Below are 23,566 nucleotides of genomic sequence, written 5' to 3'. Positions count from 1 at the left end.
AATTCTCCTATCTAGAATACTCTTTTACAATTGATATACACTAGTGTTCTCTAGATTCTTCTAATCTAGAACATTCCTCTTGACAACTTTTAGTCTCAACCAACTTTGGAAACTCTAGTACATTCGAGAGTACTTATTTTATACACTTCTCTACATTTATCTAGATCATTCTAGATAATTACAAATTAGATGTTCCAACACCCCCTCTTAATTTGTAATGGTCTCTGATTTTGATCTCACCCAATCTTAGCTCGCCCTTAGCTGTTTATGCTCGCCTTTGCCTGTTTATGCCCGTTGTAATCATTTCGACGTCATCTCGTCTTGATTTCGTTGTGTACTCGTATCCATTGCTTTTGCATGTCTTCATTGGCTTTAATTAGCTTGGTAATGGTGGATACTTGTCCACTTTTCTAGATTTAAGTAAGCCAGATCTTTGTAGATTCAGAAGCTTTATCTTGTGCCGAATTATCTCCTTCTCCTTCACGGTTTAGACCGAACTTGGCCGTCTTAAATTCAAAGGCTTTGCCTTCTATTGATATTCCTCGCCTTTCACGAAACTTAACCATCGTAGGTTCAGAGGTTCCGTCCACTCAACTTTGTGAGTAGAATATTTTTACAAGATGGCTCTCTTTTTTACCATCTTTGTTATTTGAGGAAGCATTTCTTTGATGCTCTCTTCCCTCAAATTTTTCTTTAGAAATACACTCTTTTGTGCATCTCCGTGCGAGGATGGAAACGTTTCTTATAATTTTCTTTAATGGAAGGAGGTGAAACTTATACATTTCTTACTTGTATTTTTATGTTAAATGGAGATGTATCATTTCTAGGAACTACTTCAACTATGTAACTTCAAGGGCTGCTATTTTTTCTTTTTTTTTCTTCTTTTTTTTGTAGTCTTTTTCATATTTTTCTAAACTTAGAATTGGGTGATAATTGGTTTCTATTGGGGGTTGTAAAACAAGTAGGGAACTTGGATAATTGAGACATACCTTGCGTCTTCTCATCTACTTTGAACTTCATTTGTGCGGAATTATCATCTTCAGCTTGTAGCGGAAACTTGAACGCCCATTTGAATCAAACCCGCTCTGATACCATGTTGAAAATGCTTAATATTTTTGGAGATATACGAGCATAGTGGTCTTGCTCGTATAGAGCTCCTAGAACTCTAGTGAAGGTGGAAACAAGGACTTTGTAACTTGAACTTTGTATTGATTGATTTGATTCTTGCTTACTTACTTTACAAATGACATTGGACTTGCCTATTTATAGGCTTACATAAACCATCATTGGATATTTCCATATTCTTCTAAAATTCTCCTATCTAGAATACTCTTTTACAATTGATATACACTAGTGTTCTCTAGATTCTTCTAATCTAGAACATTCCTCTTGACAACTTTTAGTCTCAACCAACTTTGGAAACTCTAGTACATTCGAGAGTACTTATTTTATACACTTCTCTACATTTATCTAGATCATTCTAGATAATTACAAATTAGATGTTCCAACAAAATTAACATATAGCATAGAGGAGGAAGAGATGACTACTAGCTGAAAGAAAAAGAAGGAAAAGAACATATGAGTTCTATTCATTCTTTTTTATGATGGAGTTGGATTTTTTTTGAATTAGGTTAAAGCCCAAAGGTAGTAAATAAACCTCAAAGAGGTCTACTAGCTCAGGTCGCTGGTATCATCACCATACGAGTTTACCATTATACCACAGTCATGGAGTTGGATAAAGGCATATACTTTTAACTGTAATGCCTCACCATTCACAATCATTAAGGATAGTGAAGTTATATTCAACAATCATAGGTTCTTTTATCGCCATGACCTGAAAGCTAGAATATCATACCCCCTCTTGGGTTTTAAAAAGTTCTCTTCTCGGGCTTGGTCTATTGATAGAGTGCATGACGTAAACAGTTTTGTTTTATTTAAATTGAAGGCTTTATTAGGATAAAATATACAACAACGATCATCGAAAATATTTGTAGGGCATAAGAGCTTAGTTTCTGAGCTAACTTGTAGCGTAGAGGAGGAAGGGAAGACCACTAGCTCAAACAAAAGGAAGGAAAAAACAGATGAGCCTACTGCTGGCGGTGATGGTGATTGAAGGTTCCTCAACCTTCTTTGCCATAGCTCATGAAAATTGGGTAATTGCAGGAGACTTCAATGCTATCAGAAGAAGAAATGAAAGAAACAAGCCAGGGGGTTCAAGAAGAAACAAAAGATTATTTAATGAGTACATGGAGGAGCATGGTTTGATAGATTTGCCTCTTAATGGTAGATTATATACATGGAGCAATATGCAAGCAGACCCTTTGTTATGCAGACTAGACAGAGTGATAGTCACACCTCAATTTGAAAGTAAGTTCCCATTGCTGACTCAAACAGTTTTATCTAGAACTCTTTCAGATCATTCTGCTTTACTGTTAACAACTTCAAATGTGGTAAGAAATAAGCCTCCATTCAGAGTAGAAGGATTCTAGTTCAGCCATCCAGATTTAAAAAAAAAAAATGAAGCTGTGGTGGGATACAATGATATTTACAGGCTCTCCAAGTTTTATCATGTCAAAAAAATACAAAACTTAAAATTCTTCTAAAAAAGATGGAGTACAGAAACATATGGTCAAGTGGAGGAAAAGAAAAAGCTATTAATAAGGCAAATAGACTCTTATAATGCAATGGAGGAGAATGGGGCTTTATCTTCTCAGCAATTCACAGAAAGGGCTAATTGGAGATCTCAATTAAAACAAATCAATTTAGATAATGCAAGAAAATGGCTTACCAGAGAAAAATCCTAACATTTCAAGGAAGGTGACGCAAACACAAAATATTTCCATACATTGGCAAATAGAAGAAGGAGAAGAAACACAATTCAGAAATTGGTCATAAGTGGTAAAGATAACTTTTGTCAAGAAGATATAGAAGAAGAAATCTCATCATACTCCAACAACTTGTTTCAAGATAACCATCCAGTTAGATCCCAGCTGAACTCAGAATATTTCACTAAAATTTCAACATAAGAGAGCATTGAAGCTGAAAGGAAAATTTCAGAAGAAGAAGTTTGGTTGGTCATCAAACACTTCAAAAACAACAAGTCAGCTAGTACGGATGGATACAATATGGAATTTTACAAAGTAGCTTGGGAGATCATCAAGAAAGATTACATGGCAGTTGTTCAAGAATTTGAATCATATTTGAAACTTGACTGGAGAACAAACTGCTCTTTTATTAGTCTAATCCCAAAAAAGGTGCAAGTGGGAACCCCTCAAGATTTTAGACCAATCAGTTTGGTCAGTAGCATATACAAAGTGTTTTCAAATGTTCTCACTCAAAGATTCAAGTTACTTTTGCCAAAACTAATATCAGAGAACCAAGGAGCTTTCATTGCAGACAAGCAAATATTAGATGGAATTTTGGTGGCAGGTGAACTTATTGATTCAAGATGCAAAGAGAAAAAACCTGGAATTCTAGTCAAATTAGACATTCAAAAAGCCTTTGATAATGTGAGTTGGCACACTATCAGCAGTGTCATGCAAAGTTCTGGATTTGATGAAAAATGGATAAAATGGATGGAATGGTGTGTCTTCTCTTCAGCACAACACTCATTTCTGATTAATGGAAGTTCTACGTCTAAATTTAAACCACAAAAAAGAATAAGGCAGGAAGATCCATTATCTCCCTTCATCTTCATCTTAGTTGCAGATATATTCTCCAAACTTATGAAGAATGCTGTGCAACTAAACATGATTTCAGGTTTCAAGATAAACTCCACTCAGATTTCACATCTTCAATATGCTGATGATACTCTAGTGTTCCTCAATGCCACAGAGGAGGAAGCTGAGAACTTAGTAATGATTCTACAAATATTTGAAGCAATCACCGGTTTGAGGGTCAATTTCAACAAAAGTTCAGTTATAAGCATAGAAGAAGATCATAAAATTGAAGCAATTGCAGCAATTCTCAAATGTAGAATAGAAGTTCTACCACTTAAATAGTTAGGGATGGCAGTGGGAGCTACTTCTAGAAACAGTGCTATTTGGGATGAGGTGATAGAAAAATTTCAAAAGAAACTTGCATTATGGAAGAGAAATTTTTTCACAAAAGCTGGGAGAGTCTTGCTGATTCAAACTTCACTTTCTAGCTTGCCAGTCTATTATATGTCCATCTTTCAACTTCCAGTCTCAGTAGAAAAGAAACTCTATCAGATTATGAGGAACGTTTTATGGGGCACAACATCTGAGAAGAAGAGAATAAATTGGGTAGCTTGGGAAAAAGCTAGCAAACCAAAAAAACAAGGTGGTCTTGGCATTAGAAATTTCAAATTGACAAATAAAGCACTGCTTGCCAAATGGTCATGGAGATTCTCAGCAGAAAAAAGACAATTATGGAGGAGAATAATACAGGAGAAAATGAAGACAAATCCTCAACCCATCTGGGTGAGAGATTCAAATAAACCTCAAGGAAGAGGAGTATGGAACAACATTCAAAAGCAGAAAAATGTAGTTCAACAAATTTCAACAATCTCAATACATAATGGAAGAGGGGTGAGTTTTTGGGAAGATATCTGGGCAGGAACTCAATCTCTAAAGCTAAAGTTTCCTAACATCTTCAAATTATCCACAAAGAAGAATGCCTCCATCAAAGATATGATTGCTGCGGATACTTGGAACTTCAAGCTGAGAAGAAATCTAACACAAGCTGAAATTCCAGATATGATTGAGTTGTTTGCAGTGCTGGGAGTTCCACCAGTTCTAGATGAAGAAGGTGAAGATGAACTAATATGCACAGAACCTGGAGGATTCAGTTCCAAAACATGCTACAACTGGTTAGTGCAACATCTACCTGACACTAATGTACATACAATCCCATTCTCTTGCATATGGGTCAAGATGGTTCCACCAAAAGTTCAATTTTTTATATGGTCTGTGGCTCAGTATTCCATTCCCACATTAAACATTCTACGAAGAAGAGGATGCCAAATTCAAAACTCTTTATGCGCATTCTGCAATCTACAACCAGAAACAGTGGATCATCTTTTCCTGCAATGTGAATTTTCTCATGAGATATGGAGCTATTTCATTGGAGGATACAATATAAGATGGGTTCAAGCAGGAACAATGACTCAACAGTTACAAGCCTGGAAGTTCAGGAAAGGAAGAAACAAAGGAAGAAAGATATGGCCGCTTATCATATTTGCAATCTGTTGGGCAATTTGGGATGAACGCAATAGAAGAGTCATGGAAAGAAAGAGACTAAAGACCAGGGAAAGAAAAACTTGATATATGTATCGGGTGGGAAAGAAAAAAATTTCAGAACTACTTTTCTCCGGGAATTAGTTGCTCACGGGAAGGTAGTGATAGATAGCCGTTAAACGGTACACTGTAATTAAAATGGGAGCCTGGTTTTTTCCAGGCTCTTTACCATTTCTTTTTTAATACACTCATCCTTTTCAAGTCCAAAAAAAAACCTTCTTTGCCATAATAGTTTTCTTGCAACATATAAAGCTTAATTAGTTTTCTTGGACTTACATTCATAAACCCCTTCCTTCTCTCTTTGGAAGTGGGTGCATAAATAATTGTGTGAAACTAATCCTTTCCTTTTCTTCTTTATCTCAGCTGTCTTTAAATTTTGGTAAGAACTTTACTCCTGCTATTAGAAACTGTGTAGGTTCTGCTAATACAGTTTTTTTTTTCTCCCCTAATAATACAGCGGTAACTATAAATAAGCACACAATTAAACACACAAAAGAACATCAGAATTAGGTTTTTATTTTTCCTAAACATATACGTTTGTTCTCTTCAATAGACCCTATAGAATCTTCAAGTTTCTATTGCAATTATATTGGTCATGGGTAAGTATCTTCCAAAAGAGATCCTTACAGGCATTTTATCTCGCTTACCTAATGAGTCACTCTGGCAATGCAAGTTGGTATGCAAACTTTGGCGAGATATCATAGTTTATGATCCATCTTTCAGTCATATGCATATACAACATCGTCATACTCAAAATGATTGTGATTCTTCTGGGAAGGTAAGTTTTATTTTTGAAATACCTACAAAGGAAAACAATGTAAAAGGATTTTACTATGCTGAATTTGATAAAACTAATGAGAAACTTCTTAGAGTTACCGATGTTGATTTAACATATAGAGACGAAATTAATGGTACAATTGATTATGATACCTTGTTATTACATACAACGTGGGCATGGGATGCATCATCTCAGTGGCTAACATCAGTTTCCCCACAAATAATGAAAGCATATGAAGAAATTGTTGGTTCATGTAATGGTTTAGTTTGCATGACTATATCTTACTATACTGGCTATGAATTATTCTATAAAGCTTTGTCCGTATGTATTCCAATGACAAGAGAATGTGTTGTTCTTCCAAGGATAATTGGTGAATATTATGATCAGGTTTGTGAGCGTGATCTTATTGATGGGTTCGGTTACAGTCCTTCGACGAATGAGTACAAGGTTGTTAGGATTCGCAATAGTGAGGTCTATGTGTACACCCTCGGTGATGGAAAGGGGTGGAGAAACATTGGAACAAAAGAATACAAATCTGCCATAGGGGAGCATATACATGGAGCTTATAACAGGCTGGACAAAGATCGGAATTTAGTGTCGTTTGATTTAGAAGATGAAAAATTTGGAGTGCTTCCATCACCACCTTGTTTCCGTAATTGGGATAAATATTCCTCTTCCTATCAACTAAGAGAAGATGGAGAATATTTAAGCATAGTCCATTGGAACCAAAAAGATGGTGTCTATGACGTATGGTTACTGAAGAAGAAGGAATTGGATGACTACGAAACAAATAAGGATGAGCTAGACTACCAATCATGGAGTTGGATAAAAGAATATACTCTTTCTGATGACTCGCAGCAGGGAAAATCCAATCCATTTGCAATAACGATGGATAATGAAATTCTATTCCATGATGATAGGTTTTTCTATCGACATGACCTGAATAATAGAATATCATACCCTCTTCTGGGTTTTAAAAAGAACTCCCCTCATTATATTTATAGAGCAGTACGTCATGTCAATAGTTTTGTTTCATTGAAGGCTTTAGGAGAAAAAGATACAACAACGATGATCGAAAATATTGTTGGCAAGAAGAGCTTAGTTCCTGAGCTAACTTATAACATAGAGGAAGAGGAAGAGAAGACCACTAACTCAAGGAAAAGGAAAGAAAGAATAGTCTGAACAGTTGAGCTCTATTCTTTGCCTTAACTATTTTTTTTTGTTGACATAACTATGTATCATTCTGATTTATTACATGTAACTCAAAATTTGTTAAACAATAGACATATTAAGAAACTTGTAAATCTGGTCACAGATGTGCTCACCGTATCGAATACAAAGCTTTAGCTGACTTAAATACATCAGAGTCATACGTGTCGAGTCAGATCATCAGTCCAACATACAAAATGAGAAAAGAGAGGATCCAGCATCTGATCACTTAGGTCATGTCAGACAGAGATCTGCCCCTTAAAGACTGGGCCTTAAGAGCCTAGGGGAGTACATCTTTTCAATATCGACGATAGATATACTGATAGTTCTAGTACTGTAGCCAAGATCGAGCTACGAACGATGACATTCAAATTCCATTCCCGTTTTAGTAAATAAACTTCAAAGGGGTAATGCCGTAATGGATTCCTCACAAAATAAGGAAATAAAAAAACCATCGAGGGTAGTAGGTTTCAGATTCCCCCTCTCTAAGGAAATTTAAGGCTTCCTTCCAAACTCTAAACACGCCATAACTCTTTCCCCAAATTACTCTTCCCATTCCTCTACGCATGCCAAAATTCTGACGGTTTTTATTTCCTTCCCAGAATCCCATTGTTCTTCAAACAGGATACTGTCCCTGATTTCCTTTTATTTTCTGCCATCATAGCAGCGGCGTCACTCTTTGCTCCTGTAACTATAAATATAGCTAGCCGCAACCGAATTAGTGTTTTATTTTCATGTAATCCTAAAATCCTCAAGTTTCTTTGGCAATTTTCGATGGTGAAATCTCTTCTGAAAAAGATTAATACAGAAATACCATCTCGTTTACCCAGTGATCATGATTCTTCAGCAGGCAAGGTATGTTTTATTTTTCAATTACCGGTACCTAATGAATTTGTGGTAGCACAAAATGTCAAAAGATTGTACTACGCTGAATTTGATAATACTAACGAAAAAATTGTTAGAGTTAAAGATCTTGATTTGATTTAACCCATGAAGACGCAAATAATGGTTATGATGCTGAAAGAATACATCCACATGACCTATGGGTTGATTAACCATGGCAAATACCAGTTAATAATGAAATAAAACATTATGAAGAAATTGTTGGCTCATGTAATGGCTTAGTTTGCATTACATTATCCTATAATCTTAAAGAGGAACTATTCTATAAACCTTTGTACGTGTGTAATCCTATGACGACAGAATGTGTTGTGCTTCCAGAGATAATTGTTCAAATAGATGATGATGATGATGATGATGAACCATATTCTAACGATAATGATGTTGGGGGAGGAAAGGGGGGAAATATTTTAAAATATGTTGACGATAAAGATGTTGAGAAATGGGGAGGTTGCTGAACATTTTTTTTGCCATAATGTTCTCTTGTAATAAAGCTTAGTTTTCGATTTTCAAGTGAATTTTCCCCAAGCTTTATACAAAGCTCCTACTGGTTGGTGTGGCTTTTGAATATAAAAAGTTGGAATCCATTAATAAGCCCCTTGATTCTGTTATTTTTCATTGTTTGGGGAGTAATTCGTAGATAAGTCCTTAGTTTTGGCCAAAATTGTGACAAGGTCTAAAGTTTATTTTTTGTCTTCGCTGAGAGAAGGCTTTAACAAATGAACCCTTCTTTCTAAGTGGGTTTGGCACTATGGGATTGAACAAGATCAGTTGTGGTAGAAAGGTCATCTCGTATGGTAGCTTCTCAAAGTAGTCTCTGGTGTTCTCCGGACGCACAAGTATTTTCAGATGGCAATATGCTAGATCTTGGTCCCTACCTCAGAAGAAAGAAAGTTGGTGTGGTTTTTCAATGTAAGGAGTTGAGGAGTTATTTGTAGACAAAAGTCCCGCCAATTTGTGTCAAAGGTTTTCCGTTTATCAGTTGATGGTGTAGGTCCAGTCAACTATTAAGTTCAGCCTGTTGTTTTTAATACTTCACCAATTGTCTTCGCTGAGAGTGAGAGAAGGCTTATGATTAGCTAAATTAGTTCCATCTCCCAGATGTGGATTAACACTCCACCGATGATCGTCTCCACTCTCCAGTGTGTTAGCAGAGGATGAAAGCTGTGTACATTAAGTTTGTGTGAATGCAATATATTGCCTTTCTGATCCAAAATAAAAAAATAAAGAACCGGAGGAAGTTTTTTTTTTTTTTTTTTTTTCTGTGAAAGATTGTGAATAAAAGAATATCCAAAGTTACAACTCACACCCAAGAGGTTGTTAGCGCTTGACCTTAATTTCAATCATGCATGCAATATAAAAAACTAGAATCAAACAAAGCAAAATGCTTACAAAATATTTGGGCAGTCCGAGCGAAGCGTGGGAGGGCTTTTATATGGCCACTTATTTGTCATAATAAAGAAAAAAATTAACACAAGTGTTTCACATAATAGTACGTTAAGAAAAAAAAAATCAACACGTAGTAGTGTTTGATTGGCAACAATATCAATGATTTTATATTCTAGAAATTAGGAAATAAAAAAATATTAATATGACATTTGTTTTCCTGACACGGCCATTTTTAGAGCTAGCAAAATTATTCCTCAATCCTCATCCGTGAAACTGCTCCATTCAGTTCAACTCTTAGCCTGCAAAATCAAACAACATGCATCATTCACATTATAAGCTATTTATGTATATATACCGTATTACCATATGTTTAAGAGATCAAAGAAATTAAGAAATTGTACAGAGTGTATGCTTACAAGGGTCTGGCGGTGGGTATGATCCATTGATGATTTCTTGTTGCATGAAGCGGTGCACTTATCAATCAATACATTGTTTACTAAGATATAAATCATTAGGGCGTGGCTTGACACAGCCAAGATATATAGCATGGTTCAAAACAAGCTTCAAATTCAGCTTCATGATCTGCTGAAATTTGCCCTATCAACAGCACAACTCCTATCATTCTCATGAGACTCGTACCACTTCCTTCCATTATCATTATATTCTTTTAAAAAAACAGAGCATTCATAATCACCTCCTCAACTACGTATTTATATAGGCTTGATATGAAATGCCAAATTCCTCTAAATTAATTTTCAATGTATCTACCCAAACTTCCATGTTTTAATTCGTATTGCCATTTTCATTGGCTATGTACGTATATAGAAACCCTTCTCTTTTTAATGCCAAATGTAATTCAGGAATGTTTGACATACATAGAAACCTAAGTTAAACTAATTAAGCGTTAACTTTTACTTCTTAATTTTCCAAAAATGTCAAAAAGTAACATATTTATTAAAACGAAAAAATAAAAAAAAGACGCAGCCAAGAAAAATCCGGAAGGAGCCCAACTCGAATGCCCTAGAATCTTCAAGTTTATACGCTCTTTTCATAATACCCTAGAATCCTCAAGTTTTTTTTTTCTGCAATCGGTCATGGATAAATTTCTTCCACAAGAGATCATTACAGAAATATTGTCTCGTTTGCCTAATGAGTCCCTCTGGGAATGCAAGTTAGAATGCAAACCTTGGAGAGATATCATCGTTTATGATCCATCTTTCACTCATATGCATATACAAACATCGTCTACGTGGGACTTACAGTGATCATGATTCTTCTGACAAGGTAACTTTTATTTTTCAATTATTGCTACCTGAACTAAAAGTAGTATTTAAAGATTACTATGCTGAATTCGATAAATCTAATGCAACACTTGTTAGGGCTAAAAATCTTGATGTAACCGATAGGGACGCATGATCTTGATGATGATACACTACCTTTAACCCCGTGGTCCGGCTCTTATGAAGGACTATATTACGAAAAAATACTTGGCTCATGTAATGGATTGATTTGCATTACATTATCTTCCCATGTTATTAATGAAGTATTCTATAAACCTTTGTACGTATGTAATCCCATGACAAGAGAATGTGTTGTGCTTCCATTGATAAATGATGGACCATGTTATCAGAATGATGTGGAGGAATGCGAAGGTGATAATTGTGATGGGTTCGGTTACAGTCCTTCGACAAATGAGTACAAGGTTATTAGAATTTACAAGGATGAGGTCTACGTGTACACCCTTGGTGATGGCAAGAGGTGGAGAAACATTGGAATTAAAGAAAGCAAATCTGGAATAGGGAAGTATATACATAGCGCTTATAACAATTTGGACAAAGATCGGAATTTAGTGTCGTTTGATTTAGAAGATGAGAAATTTGGAGTGCTCCTATCACCACCTTGTTTCCGTGATTGGAAGGATTATTACTATAAACTAAGGGAAATTGGAGAACGTTTGAGTATATTCCATGAAAACCATGATGTCTATGATATATGGTTACTGAAGAAGAAGAAGAATGAGAAAGGCTACCAGTCATGGACTTGGATAAAAGAATATACTCTTAATGATGACCGTGATGCCTCGCAGAAGAAGTTCAACTACGGAATACCCAACCCATTTGCAATCACCAAGGATCGTGAAGTTCTATTTAACGATGATAGATTTTTCTATCGCCATGACCTGAAAACTAGTACATCGTACCCTCTTGTGGGTTTAAAAATGTGCATTCCTTGGTCTATTTATAGAACAGTACATCACGTAAACAGCTTTGTATCATTGAAGGCGTTGGGAGAAAGAGATACAACAACGACGATCCAAAATATTGTAGTGGACAAGAGTTTATCTCCTGAGCTAACATACAACATAGAGGAGGAAGAGAAGACCACCATTTGCTCAGAGAAAACAAGAGAAAGAACCGATGAGCTCGATTGGTTCTTTTAGTGATGGCGATGGGAGGTTCTTGAAGTTTATTTTAATTTTTTTTTTTTGTTATGGCTTTTCTGTGATGGCTTTTCTTGAAGTTTGATTTAAGGTTTCTGAACCTTCTTTGCGGTCGTATTTTTGTTTGGAACATATAGCTTAGCTCTTCTTAAGTTGTCTTTGTTTTGGGCTATGAGCTCTTCTTTAGTTATAACCGCTTGCACACGCTTGTGTGTTTTTCAATCTATTATCTTTGCTGAGGGAAAAAAAAACATATAGCTTAGCTCTTTGTCTCACAAATACTTTACCCAAATTTTACACATAACAATTAATGATGTTGGAATACATTCATAGTTTTTCCCCATTTTTAAGAAATCAGAAAAACCTACAGTACCAAGTAGTTTTGGGCCTTTTGGCAAAATGTATGTAAGACAATTTCATTCAGTTTTCGTGATAATTAGTCCATGGAGAACGCCTGATTTTTGAAACATAGGGAAAAAACATGAACTTATGATGTCATTGCAGATTTCAATCTGAAAAAACTACAAGTGGATGATAGACAACATCATTAAGTTGGTCTTAGCCTAGCTAAATATGAAATACATTTTCTTGGCGCGGCCTTATTTAGAGCAAGCGATAATATTCCTCGGCCGTGATTCGTGAACATCCTCCTTACAGTTTGTCTTAGCCTAGCTACAAAAATCACACATGCAATATGACGACTTAAAAGTGTGTGTTCATTCCTCACTAAGTTCGCGACGTTCTAATCAAAAAAAAAAAAAAAAGGTTCGCGACGCACTAGTCTTAAATTGCATGCTAGAGTAATGGATTTTGAACGCCCAAAACACCATACCAAAAGCATCACATTTCTCTTCAAAGTGAATTATAGGCCTTTGGCGCCTCGATTGCCTTGGACAACTTGATACCCGTCAATAACCTTCACTGTTTATCTGTTTCATTTGGAAAATTAACCAAATGAAAGTCGTATTACATTATAGAAACTGGCATGTTGTTGCGGCACTACTTCAATATATGCAAGAAAAATAGACTAGCTCAACGTTGATTCTGCCCATACTGCAGTCCTTTAATAGTCCACACCTCAGCCTTGTTGTTTTCTCGTTTTGTGTTTATTTTTTCTTAAAACAATTTATTAATCAGGAAACAGAAAAATAGAATGGAGGGGGACATAAGGCCTAACCTCGAAAGCAATCTGTCTGACATTTAGCTAGAAGTTTATTCACTAGTAGGAATATTTTTATTAATCTGTGGGAGCGGCTAGCACGTGCAGGGATAAGAAGGTGGTTGACTTAAGGATGTATACAACTCTTAGATTTAACTGTTCTAGTTTATATAAATCAACTCATTCTCCATATCCAAATTTCATCTAGTTTCTTTCGAAAATTGTCATAGAGATGGAAACAGATGATTCCGAACGTTATCACGAAGAGAAGAACAAGAAAGCAATCCAATTCATAGAGGAAGTTACGGTTAATGCCGATCAAATCCAAAATCAAGTTCTCAAAGAAATCTTATCTTGTAACGCTGAAGTCGAGTAGTTGCAAAGACATGGTTTAGACGGGCATACAGATCGTCGGACATTTAAGAGAGTCATTACCTATGAAGATCTTAAAACTGACGTTGATCTGCTCATCGCTAAAGGTAATATTTCGTCAACTCTCTGCACATCGCCTATTTCACAATTTTTACGTAGCACAGGAACTTCATCCGGAGTGAGTAAATTAATACCAACAACAGAAAAACAAGCTAAGAAGTCATGGGAGTTTTGGTGCCTCTTAATGCCCGTCTTAAATCAACATATTCCTGGTTTAAATAAGGGAAAGGCGATGCATCTTTTTTTTGTAAGCCCGTCTATTGAGACTCCAGGAGGATTAATATCGTCTTTAGTATCTACAAGCATCTACAAAAGCTCCAATTTCAAAAATCTGTTTAGTGATATTGATCCGCACCGCAACTACACTAGCGCTATAGAAACTGTTTTATGTGAGGATACTTATCAAAGTCTATATGCTCAATTACTTTGTGGCCTCTACCAAAACTATTAAGTTCTTCGACTAGCATTCACTTTCGTTTCGGGTTTTATCCAAGCTGTTAAGTGTTTACAGCAACACTGGAGCCTTCTTTGTGATGACATCAGAAACGGAACCATAGCAGAAGACCACACCAAAATCACTGACCCGTTGGTGAAAGAAGCGGTCAAGAAAATACTTGTCAAGCCAAACCCTGAACTTGCTCAATTCATTGAAAATGAGTGTAAGAAAGATTCATCATGGAGAGGCATAGTATCTAGGTAATGGCCTAATGCTAAGTGCGTTGAGACTATCATTACTGGGACAATGTCTCATCATATTCCTAACATTGATTTTTACAGCAGTGGACTCCCAATTGTTAGCAATTTGTACGGGTGTTCAGAATGCTTCTTAGGTATAAACCTTAACCCTCTATCTAAGCCACATGAAATTTCTTACACCCTTATCCCTACAATGGCGTATTTTGAGTTCTTGCCGATACCCGGAGAAGTTGATAATCAAAGCGACAAGTGTAGCCAGGAGGAAGAGCAACATAATCAAGAACTGGTTGATCTCGTCCAGGTGGAGCTTGGACGTGAATATGAGCTTGTTGTTACCAATTACGCAGGTAACTTAATCATATTTAGGAACTTGAGTCAATATAGGACTATTACATCAATTACTTACCGATTATATGCATATGTAATTGTTTAACATGCACAGGACTTTATCCGTATGAAGTTGGAGACGTGCTACGAGTTTCTGGATTCAAGAACAATGCTCCCCAATTCAATTTCATACGGAGAAGAAATGTAGTTCTAAGCATTGATATGGACAAGACAGACGAAATTAAGTTTCAAAAATGCAGTGAAAAAAGCAGCTGAGCACCTACTGATTTCGTCTAGTGTCTCTCTTGTTGAATACATTAGTTTTGCTGATACATCAACTAGTCCAGGTCACTATGTACTCTATTGGGAACTTCTCTGCAGCAATAAAAATGCCGTAATTCCTTACACGGTGTTTGAGGAATGCTGTCTCATAATGGAAGAATTCCTTGGTTATGAATATCGTAATATGCATGCCATCAAAAAATTATACCCTTAGAGATAAAGAAAGTCGAGACAGGAACGTGTGGTAAGCTGATGGATCGTGCAATCAACCAAGGTTCTTCAGCTACTCAATACAAGACACCTCGATGCATGAAACTCGGTCCCAAACTGGAGCTCTTAAACTCTATGGTTCTTTCAAGTTCTTTCAGTCCCAGGTTCCCACAGCTTTGAATTCCTGCTCTTTTATATGAGAATGGCATTGCTTATATCCTGCATTGGTAAATCGTGTTAAGTTTAAGAAAGTTTCACTGTTGTTGTTGTCCACTGTACGAAACTGTGTGTTTCCATATCAATCTGTATTTTATTTTAGTTTCAATTACAGAACAACAAACATAATTTTAGCATCTTAGCCAATGTTTGTTATTGCAGCGTACATGTAGTGTCTTTAGCTACCTATGGTGAGCGTTTCACCTTTGACCTTGCCTCAAACTTTGTCATCTAACTCCTTTAAAATCCTAAGCTCCTTAGGCTCCACGTTGAACGGTGACCGTCACCCTTTCACAGAATTGCTCCGTTTCACTTTTCCTCAAAGGAGAGAAAAAAGAGGAATTCCCACACAAATTTCAGGCGCAAAACATAAAATCAAAAAAAACACCCATATCAAACCCTTTTCTGTTTCGCTCAAAAAAACATAAAAAAACAAAAAAACAAAAAAAACACGAACCCTAAAAACAAACCCTAGGATATGCTTTCTTCATGGAGATGATGATACATAGAAAAGAAAAGCAACTAGCTAGGAACAAAGACAATCTAGGGTTAGGGTTTTGGTTTTCTCCATTAGTGTTGCTTCTCTTGCTGTAATTATTGTACGATTGAATCTATGAACGCTGTTAATTTTTTGCTTTTTGATGTATTATCGGGAAAAAATCTTACTGAATCGGTCACGTATTAACAAATTTTGGGAAGAATGGCAGGGGAAGTTGACGGAGCGAGAGATGGTTTCGTCTCCATCTCTGATAGGTTTCTATGGAAATTCTTACTGATTGAAAAGAAAAACAGGTGTATCAAAAAGGGATGACTAGGTTTGTTCTCTTAATCTTTAGCAACCAAAAGATGATGATTTAATTATGACTGATGAAATCTCCTTTTGATAGTATTTTTTTTCCAGGTTTTTAACAGGGTCGATGTAAAATCCAAAAGATGTGCAGCTTTTAGGGTTGTTGTAATCGGATTCTTGCGACGAAACGCTAAAGTATTAAAAGTTCTTAGTTTTTTTTTTTGGTTTGAAGTTCTAATCAAGGTAAAATCAATCCATCTCTTCCTTCAATTTCTGATTTCAAATCGAATTTGATAGAGAAAAACAGGTATAAAACAATCTAGGGTTAGGGTTTTGGTTTTCTCCCATTAGTATTGCTTCTCTTGCTGTAATTACTGTACGATTGAATCTATGAACGCTGTTAATTTTTTGTTTTTTGATGTATTATCGGGAAAAAATCTTTCTTCAGCTGTGAGCTTGGTCTTTCGTGTTTGAAGAACTGAGAAGAGGAGAATGGATCTTGCTGGAGCTTGCTTTGGTGAATGGGTGAATTGCAGTTCGGTTGAGTTGGAATCAGTGGTGGTTGCAGAGATGTTGTTGGTGTTGCTACCAGAGCATGCTAATTGATAATATCCAAATTTACAGAACGAGAGGTTGCGGCCATTGAATCTGGTGTTGAGCTGAGATTAAGACTAGGAATTTCTTTTATTCTAATCTTATGTAAACTCTCAGCCTCTCAGGGGTAGTGTCAGATATATGTATTGTTTCCAGTATTGTAGCAAGTCCTCTTTCTCTATGCTAAGTTCCTTTTTTTGTTGTGCAGTCGAGATTCCCTTAGCCCCACATATGGATTGTTTCAATATGAATATCACAACAGAGATCATAAGTCCTTTGACATGAGGTTTACAGACATTGGTCGGGACAAAGAGGTGTACAACTTCTTTGAATTGTAAGTTTCTTATATCCTGCTTCTCTTTATAAGATATTTTGTGATTGCCAATGAAGCGTAATACTTATTAAACTTCACTATTTTCAGGGTAGTTTTAAGTCAATGTTGTATTATCAGTTTTTTGCTTAATAATTAAAGTGACATTGGTTCATATGCTCCATTTTTGTTGGAAATAGTGTGTTGGCTCAAGAACGTGGTACCTTAAAGTTTTTGCATTCTTAATATTCGATATTTGTTTGGTCTTGGCAAATCTCTCGATCTTGGAGTTTCTTTAGTATATAAGGATTTCATATATGCCCTGAAGTTGGTTGGTTGTTCAATTGAAATTGTTTCGGCAATGCATAATCTTTTACTGATTCTAACTCAGATTTTACATATTTACAACATTACACAAGAAAATTATAGAGATAAGAGATTAGGAAACACCAGACTCTGACATATTCAAGACGACATTCTCTGACAACCAATCCCAACCTCAGAGATTGGGAAACACCATTCCCAATCTCAGATTTTACCGGAGATTGGGAAAATTATAAGTACCTTTCAGTACCGACCATGTGTTTTATCTAGCAAGACGACATTCTCTGACAACCAATTTTGAAGTTAATTGTGGTTTTGATCGAAGTGCTTGCTTTATCCTGAGGTACCCCTATGCCTTGAAATGCTTACTGCAGAATAGATTCACGCATATTAATTAGTATTCCAGCTTTGGCTCCTTTAATTTGCTTATTTTTTATATGATCAATTCATTATCATTTTATATATAAGATCCACTCCACTCTTGAATTAAATGTGACAGTTGTATCACGAATTGGATGCTGATTTATTTTCCATGTAGAAGATTTTGTATCAATGGTTTCCATCATAGTTTATGTGTTTGGTGCTGATATAAGTCATACCATGGATGTGTTTATATCTTTTATTTCAAAATGTCTTGAGTTGGTGATGGGGTCGAATGTTAATGGAAGCTGGAGTCGAATGTCATTTTTCTGGAGTACAGGAAGAAAATTTTTTTGGTTGTTGACGCAATTTGGTGATAGAGTAAGCAAAGTCTCAACCTTTGATAGTGTCTGCCTTCTTATCCTTCGTTTATAGTGTGCTAACTTATTAACACTTTCTTGGTTCCATAAGAATATGCAGTGCCTTTATCATATCTTTGAAAACTGCTTTTATTTCTCTTCGTGTGTGCATGTAGTAAAGCGGGTTCTCTCTACTAAGTTCGATTCGTGTAAAATTTTCGGGCTATAATGGTATTGGCTAGCAAAACAATTAGCTTCAATTCATGCTTATGTAAGTAAAATAAACCTCAGGTATGGTATTGAAAATTAGGACTGTGAGTTTAAATTAGCATCTTCATAAATAACTTTACTTATACTGCAGTTAAATAAAAAGGACGTTCTGTGGTTTTGTGTTATGTGCTTACTGAATCCAAGACTTAGATTTAGTGATGCATTTTCGTGGTTTGTGAGAATTAACTTCATAAATTAGTGATTCTGTAACCTTTAATTTCAAATACCATTCTCTGGACTGATGCAATATTAGTTTAAATTCAAGTCAACTTCATGGTGAATTTAAATGGTTGGTGATCACTTTTGGATCACCATTACAAATATATAGTTCCAATATCATTTTGCAGGTATGGTGATTTTGGCAGGAAATAAAATGCTAAAGATGGCTTTATCACATGCTACAGTTTTACTAAAGCATTAAGTTTAACAAAAAGTTTTACTAAAGCATGTATTGGAATTTTCATGGCACTAGGAGTTTAGTTGTGGTCATTAACTGAACTGACGCGGTCGAGAAACGTCTGAGTGAATCTCAAACAAATCCACTCAGTTTTTATGCTACATTTTTTTTAGGACATGATTACCCAAGTGTCTTTTGGCCTTTTGGGTTAATGTTCACAATACATGAAAAGAAAGAACAGTAGCCCATGGAGTGTTATTCATGGATACATCTGGCATAGAACACAGGCCTAATTGAAAATATCAATCAATGAGTGAGATCATAATCTCAACAGGGGTCTTGGGAAGTCCTCTATTAGTCAATTATTGTTGCTGAGTGGTGTTTGACCAACAAATCATTTGTGATCCCTCAAACGAACCTAAGCTTAGGTTAAGAGTAAAGTTTGTATCTTTGATAATCTGACTTTGTATTTTTGATAATCTGATTTTCGTTTCTAAGATACTTTAACAAAATTTAATAAGCATATATTGTAGTCATTGATCCTTTTAGTTTTTGTTTGTTTGTTCATGCCTTTGTGGTGTATCCGTTTTGTTTGCTTAGAGATTTGGAGTTTATTATGGTTTTCTAAGTAATATATGTCGAATTTTAGGTTGTTGATGATGTTTTTATGAGTTCTTATCATCTTCAAGTTTACTGACTCTGATTTCTTGATACTCTATGGCACCTATGCTAAGGAAGAAGGCAGATGTCAGGAAAAGGGAAAAGGAATAGCAGCAACACCATTACAGGTTGCTAATGGTTCATTTTGCTTCCGTCTTCTTTGTTTTAGCTTTCCATTTTGAACATTACATATCAAATACTAGCTCAGGTAACAATCTTTTCTTTAAATTCTTTTTCTTATATATTGATTACTTGCTGTCTTAGCTCAAATGGAAGAACACATGGTTTTCAACCATGTAGATGTGCGGTTCGACTCCCACAGATGGTATTCTTATTTGAGTAGGCTAAAATGTTACATGATTCCGGCGTCATATATATCATTTTTGGTCACGTAATGATCTGGCAGTCACGTAAAGTATCGAGCGTTCTATTATTCAGATTTACATAACGAGCCTTGGCCAAGAAATTAAGGGTAGCAATTTTATGTTTTTGTATGGTTGAAATGTCTTAGATAATAATTATTTAATCATCACTAATTTGTCTACATGTTTTATTGTATAACAACAAAATTGTTAAAATCATGATACATGGTGGAAGACAAAGCAGGCAATACACGAAGGATCAACTGAAGTAGAGAAGAGGAGGTTTCTCGAGCAAAAATGTCATCAAGCAGTTGTAACTATGTATGTAAATCCCGTCTTTCAGCTCCACCATTATCAGCAGGCTAATGCTGTCCAACTCAAAAATAAACGACGAGGCGAGGCGAAGCCGAGACAAACCAAATCAAAAAATACTAAGGGACGGGGCGAGGCGAAGCCGAGCCACAACCAATCACAAATTTAACACAAAGTCAAAAATACACGACGGGACGATGCGAAGCCACATCATACCCCCATACTATATGGTTAAAAAAAAGATGCTCGGTGCATAGCACGGGCACAAAATATAGTTTCCTTTTAAACATTTATAAGATTCGGCATCATATCATGATGAGTATTCAAGTGATACTGCTACCATTACTAATTGCTTGTATCTCTTACCTTGTGGATACAAAATACCGCACACCAAGTAAGCATGCGAAGTAATGATCATCAAGACAGAGCGAAGACAACCGCATAAAGCTTATCTAGAATGACGTATCAGATGACATCAGCTTAATCACGAGTAAAGTGTGAAGATACGTGCAATGGTAAAGAATTTGTGCGTCAATGATAAAGTCCCCGCGACATTGACGTATGTCAGATCCGAAATTAGGGGCTTTATTAGCTATCCTCCACTATGTAAACTCCTATATAAGGAGCCGAGCGACCTTGTAATCACAGGGATCTTTTTGAGAGTGGAGAGAAGATATTTAGGAGAGAGAAAGATTATTTGTAGAGCAAGTTAGGGTTTCTTCATCACTTTGTATCAAATTTGAAGATCTTAATGAATGTTCTTATGATTCTCATGGAGATTACTTAGATTGTTTTATACATTTTACTAAGGGTGTGGTTGTGAGATTTCTCACAACTACATTTTGGCGCTAGAAACAGGGGGAAGGCTTGTCGTATTTACGCGTTAATAAAACCTGCAGAGGCAATAATACAAGAAGATGATAAGGCGAGATCAATGGGTCATTACATGAAAATGTAAGGACCGCCTGCGATTTCGCCGCACAGAAACAAAAATCATATATTAGGCAAAATAAGACCTTTAATTAGAAAGTCCAAGTAAGACCTCACGAGAGAAATAAAATTGCAACTAATATTGTTTTGCAGGAGGCAATGAGAGAACAAATAACACATAGACATAATAAAAAGATAAAGGGTATTTCTTACATGGAGAAATAAGAGGATGTATAAATGGGAAATAACAAAATAGAATATAGCTGAGGCAGAAAACAAAAACAAGGTAAAGAAAAGGTAATGCAGACATGATATTAAATTATTGAGTTGTATAAACGAAGTATGCGAACAAATAAATGATAGATTACCGCATAATGAAATACCTCACAAGGTAATTCCCATGAATAAATGAATACATGGTAATTTACATAGTACTACATAACATATGCGTAACTCAATCATCTTGTGGCGACTAACAGAGGAAAGGAGGGGAATACAATCATATAAAGGAGTGTTATTCTCCCCCATATGATAGACTCACACACTTATTATATATATTATTATTACCACATGATTAATTCTAACTGTTGAAAAGAACAATGCTTTGCTTTTCATTTTTTAATAAGTGCAGGAGTAACAAGAGGAGAATTTACATTAACTTAAGAATTCACATTGAAGAAAAGATCTGAAAAGGGATTTACAAGTGATAAGAGAAAGAAAAGATTTTCATAAGGAATAACTATTTTCCACCCATGTCATCTTCATTAATTTCCTCAGATCCACTGCTCTCGTCATCAGTCTCTTCATATTTCTCCTATTCTCCCTCACTATCAGATATGTCAAAACCTTCTTTATTGGGGAAACTTCAGTGAAATTATAATTAGACAGAGGAATATTATTATTGAAACAGACTTTCTTAACAGCCGCGTCACGAACGCAAACAACATCCTTGCTCAGATTGGAAACAGTGACAATCAGCTTTCTCTTGAGTCTACGACATTTAGAGTCACGAGTGGAAAATCTCGCCTCTAGATTTAATATCATGTCTACGAAAGAAAATCATAAGGTTAAAGCTGCATAAGAGAGGGCAGTTCAGGAAATAACAAATGGATAAGAAAATAAACAACCTTCTTTCTTAGAAATAATATCCTTAACCAATGCGGCATGATCAACCTATAATCTAGAATTTATGGCTAAATCCTTCCTAGCATTATCAATAACCCTAGCATCCCATTCAAACTCAACCTCATTTTCTATAAGAAGTCGAGAGCGAATCATATTATCTCGCTCTATCAGCGCGTTCTTTTCGCTTAAATCCCGATCTCTTTCCACTTGAACTTGGAGGTTAACATCATGAAACTCATTTAAAGATTTCACACCATTTAGAGTGATATTATCCTTCTCAATTACAAGCTCTTTATTTTTCGCTTCTAAGATTTTAATCAATCCTTTGGCTTCACGATAACGACGCCTAAAGCTATTGCAAGTGGATAACATACTCCTATGTTCAACTTTAAGCATTTCATATTTAGACTTCAATTCCACTGGGTTAAGAGCTTCTAAATCAACATCAAAAATGTTATTTAAAGAAGAGGTTAAATGTTCTAGAAGGATCTCATCATCAACAGGATGGCGATTGGCCTCGTCAGTTAAGTTGTAAATTTCTGCAAGAACGAACGATGAAAAGAAGAACGAAAATGATGAAGAATAAAGAAGGAGGAAAAGGTACATACCAACTAATTGTTCATTTCTATTGTGGAGTTCTTCCACGCGACTGGAGCTAGAAGAGTAATCGCTCTTGAGTTTAGTGTTCTCTGCTTCAAGAGTGCGAATCCTCCTTTGAAAATCAGAAGTGACAGCATGAGACATGCGGGAGTACTGCATTAATGAAACAAAAACAAAAGAATCAATAAAAGATATAGATTCACATTAAATTAATAGCGCTGAATGACGCACAGGAAGAAAACTAACCAAAGATCCAAAAGCGAACTGAAAATTTGGACTTAGTACAGATGCAACTCCCCGAAGAGATTCATGACTGAAAGAAGGGGCAGAAATCTTAACCACCGCTTCACAAGCATTACCCGGTGAGGTATTACCAACGCCGCATAAGGTGTCATATAAAGCACTTGATAACTGTCCCATAGAGGACTAGGACTCGGGGTTATCCGGGAGAATAAGAGCATCATCTACATAATATAAGAGAGAAGGGGCCTTTCGCTTCTTGGAATAAGATTTAGAAGGGGTTTTCTTGGAGATAGATTTTACCCTTACCCTCAGCGCCTCCGGCTACCACCTACGCGAATAATGAGAGATAAGAAACAGAGGAAACAATATTGTTCAAATTAAATAAAGAGTATTTCTTACTTCATTATCATGCGAAGGTAACGCATGAGGCAAATTTTTATTAGCCTTCTTCTCCTACTTGGCAATTTTTATTAGCCTTCTTCTCCTACTTGGCAATTTTTATTTGTAGAGCAAGTTAGGGTTTCTTCATCACTTTATATCAAATTTGAAGATCTTAATGAATGTTCTTCTGATTCTCATGGAGATTACTTAGATTATTTTATATATTTTACTAAAAGTGTGGTTGTGAGATTTC

General features: G+C 35.8%; 2 protein-coding genes and 1 pseudogene across 2 annotated transcripts; all 3 read left to right on the top strand.

Annotated features, from left to right (window-relative positions):
• The first annotated feature begins 5,853 nt into the window (after window positions 1–5,853).
• On the top strand, window positions 5,854–8,603 carry LOC113316597 (F-box protein At3g07870-like). Its single transcript, XM_026564757.1, has 2 exons — window positions 5,854–7,123; window positions 8,449–8,603. The coding sequence occupies exons 1-2, from the start codon at window positions 5,854–5,856 to the stop codon at window positions 8,601–8,603; spliced, it is 1,425 nt and encodes a 474-aa protein (XP_026420542.1).
• A 2,507-nt stretch (window positions 8,604–11,110) lies between these two features.
• LOC113316596 lies at window positions 11,111–11,974 on the top strand. The gene has a single exon (XM_026564756.1). The coding sequence runs from the start codon at window positions 11,111–11,113 to the stop codon at window positions 11,972–11,974; it is 864 nt and encodes a 287-aa protein (XP_026420541.1).
• A 1,391-nt stretch (window positions 11,975–13,365) lies between these two features.
• On the top strand, window positions 13,366–15,260 carry LOC113316595 (annotated as a pseudogene).
• The last annotated feature ends 8,306 nt before the right edge of the window (window positions 15,261–23,566 follow it).

This window comes from Papaver somniferum, chromosome 10 (assembly GCF_003573695.1).
Source record: "Papaver somniferum cultivar HN1 chromosome 10, ASM357369v1, whole genome shotgun sequence".
Classification (NCBI taxonomy): domain Eukaryota; kingdom Viridiplantae; phylum Streptophyta; class Magnoliopsida; order Ranunculales; family Papaveraceae; genus Papaver; species Papaver somniferum.
This window is presented reverse-complemented; position numbering and strand designations above follow the sequence as displayed.

Excerpts from the sequence above, each read along its gene's own strand:
- LOC113316597 (XM_026564757.1), top strand. The coding sequence starts at position 5,854 with ATGGGTAAGTATCTTCCAAAAGAGATCCTTACAGGCATTTTATCTCGC. Across the intron at positions 7,124-8,448 it reads GATGATCGAAAATATTGTTG|AATGTGTTGTGCTTCCAGAG; the intron begins GCAAGAAGAGCT and ends CTATGACGACAG.
- LOC113316596 (XM_026564756.1), top strand. The coding sequence starts at position 11,111 with ATGACAAGAGAATGTGTTGTGCTTCCATTGATAAATGATGGACCATGT.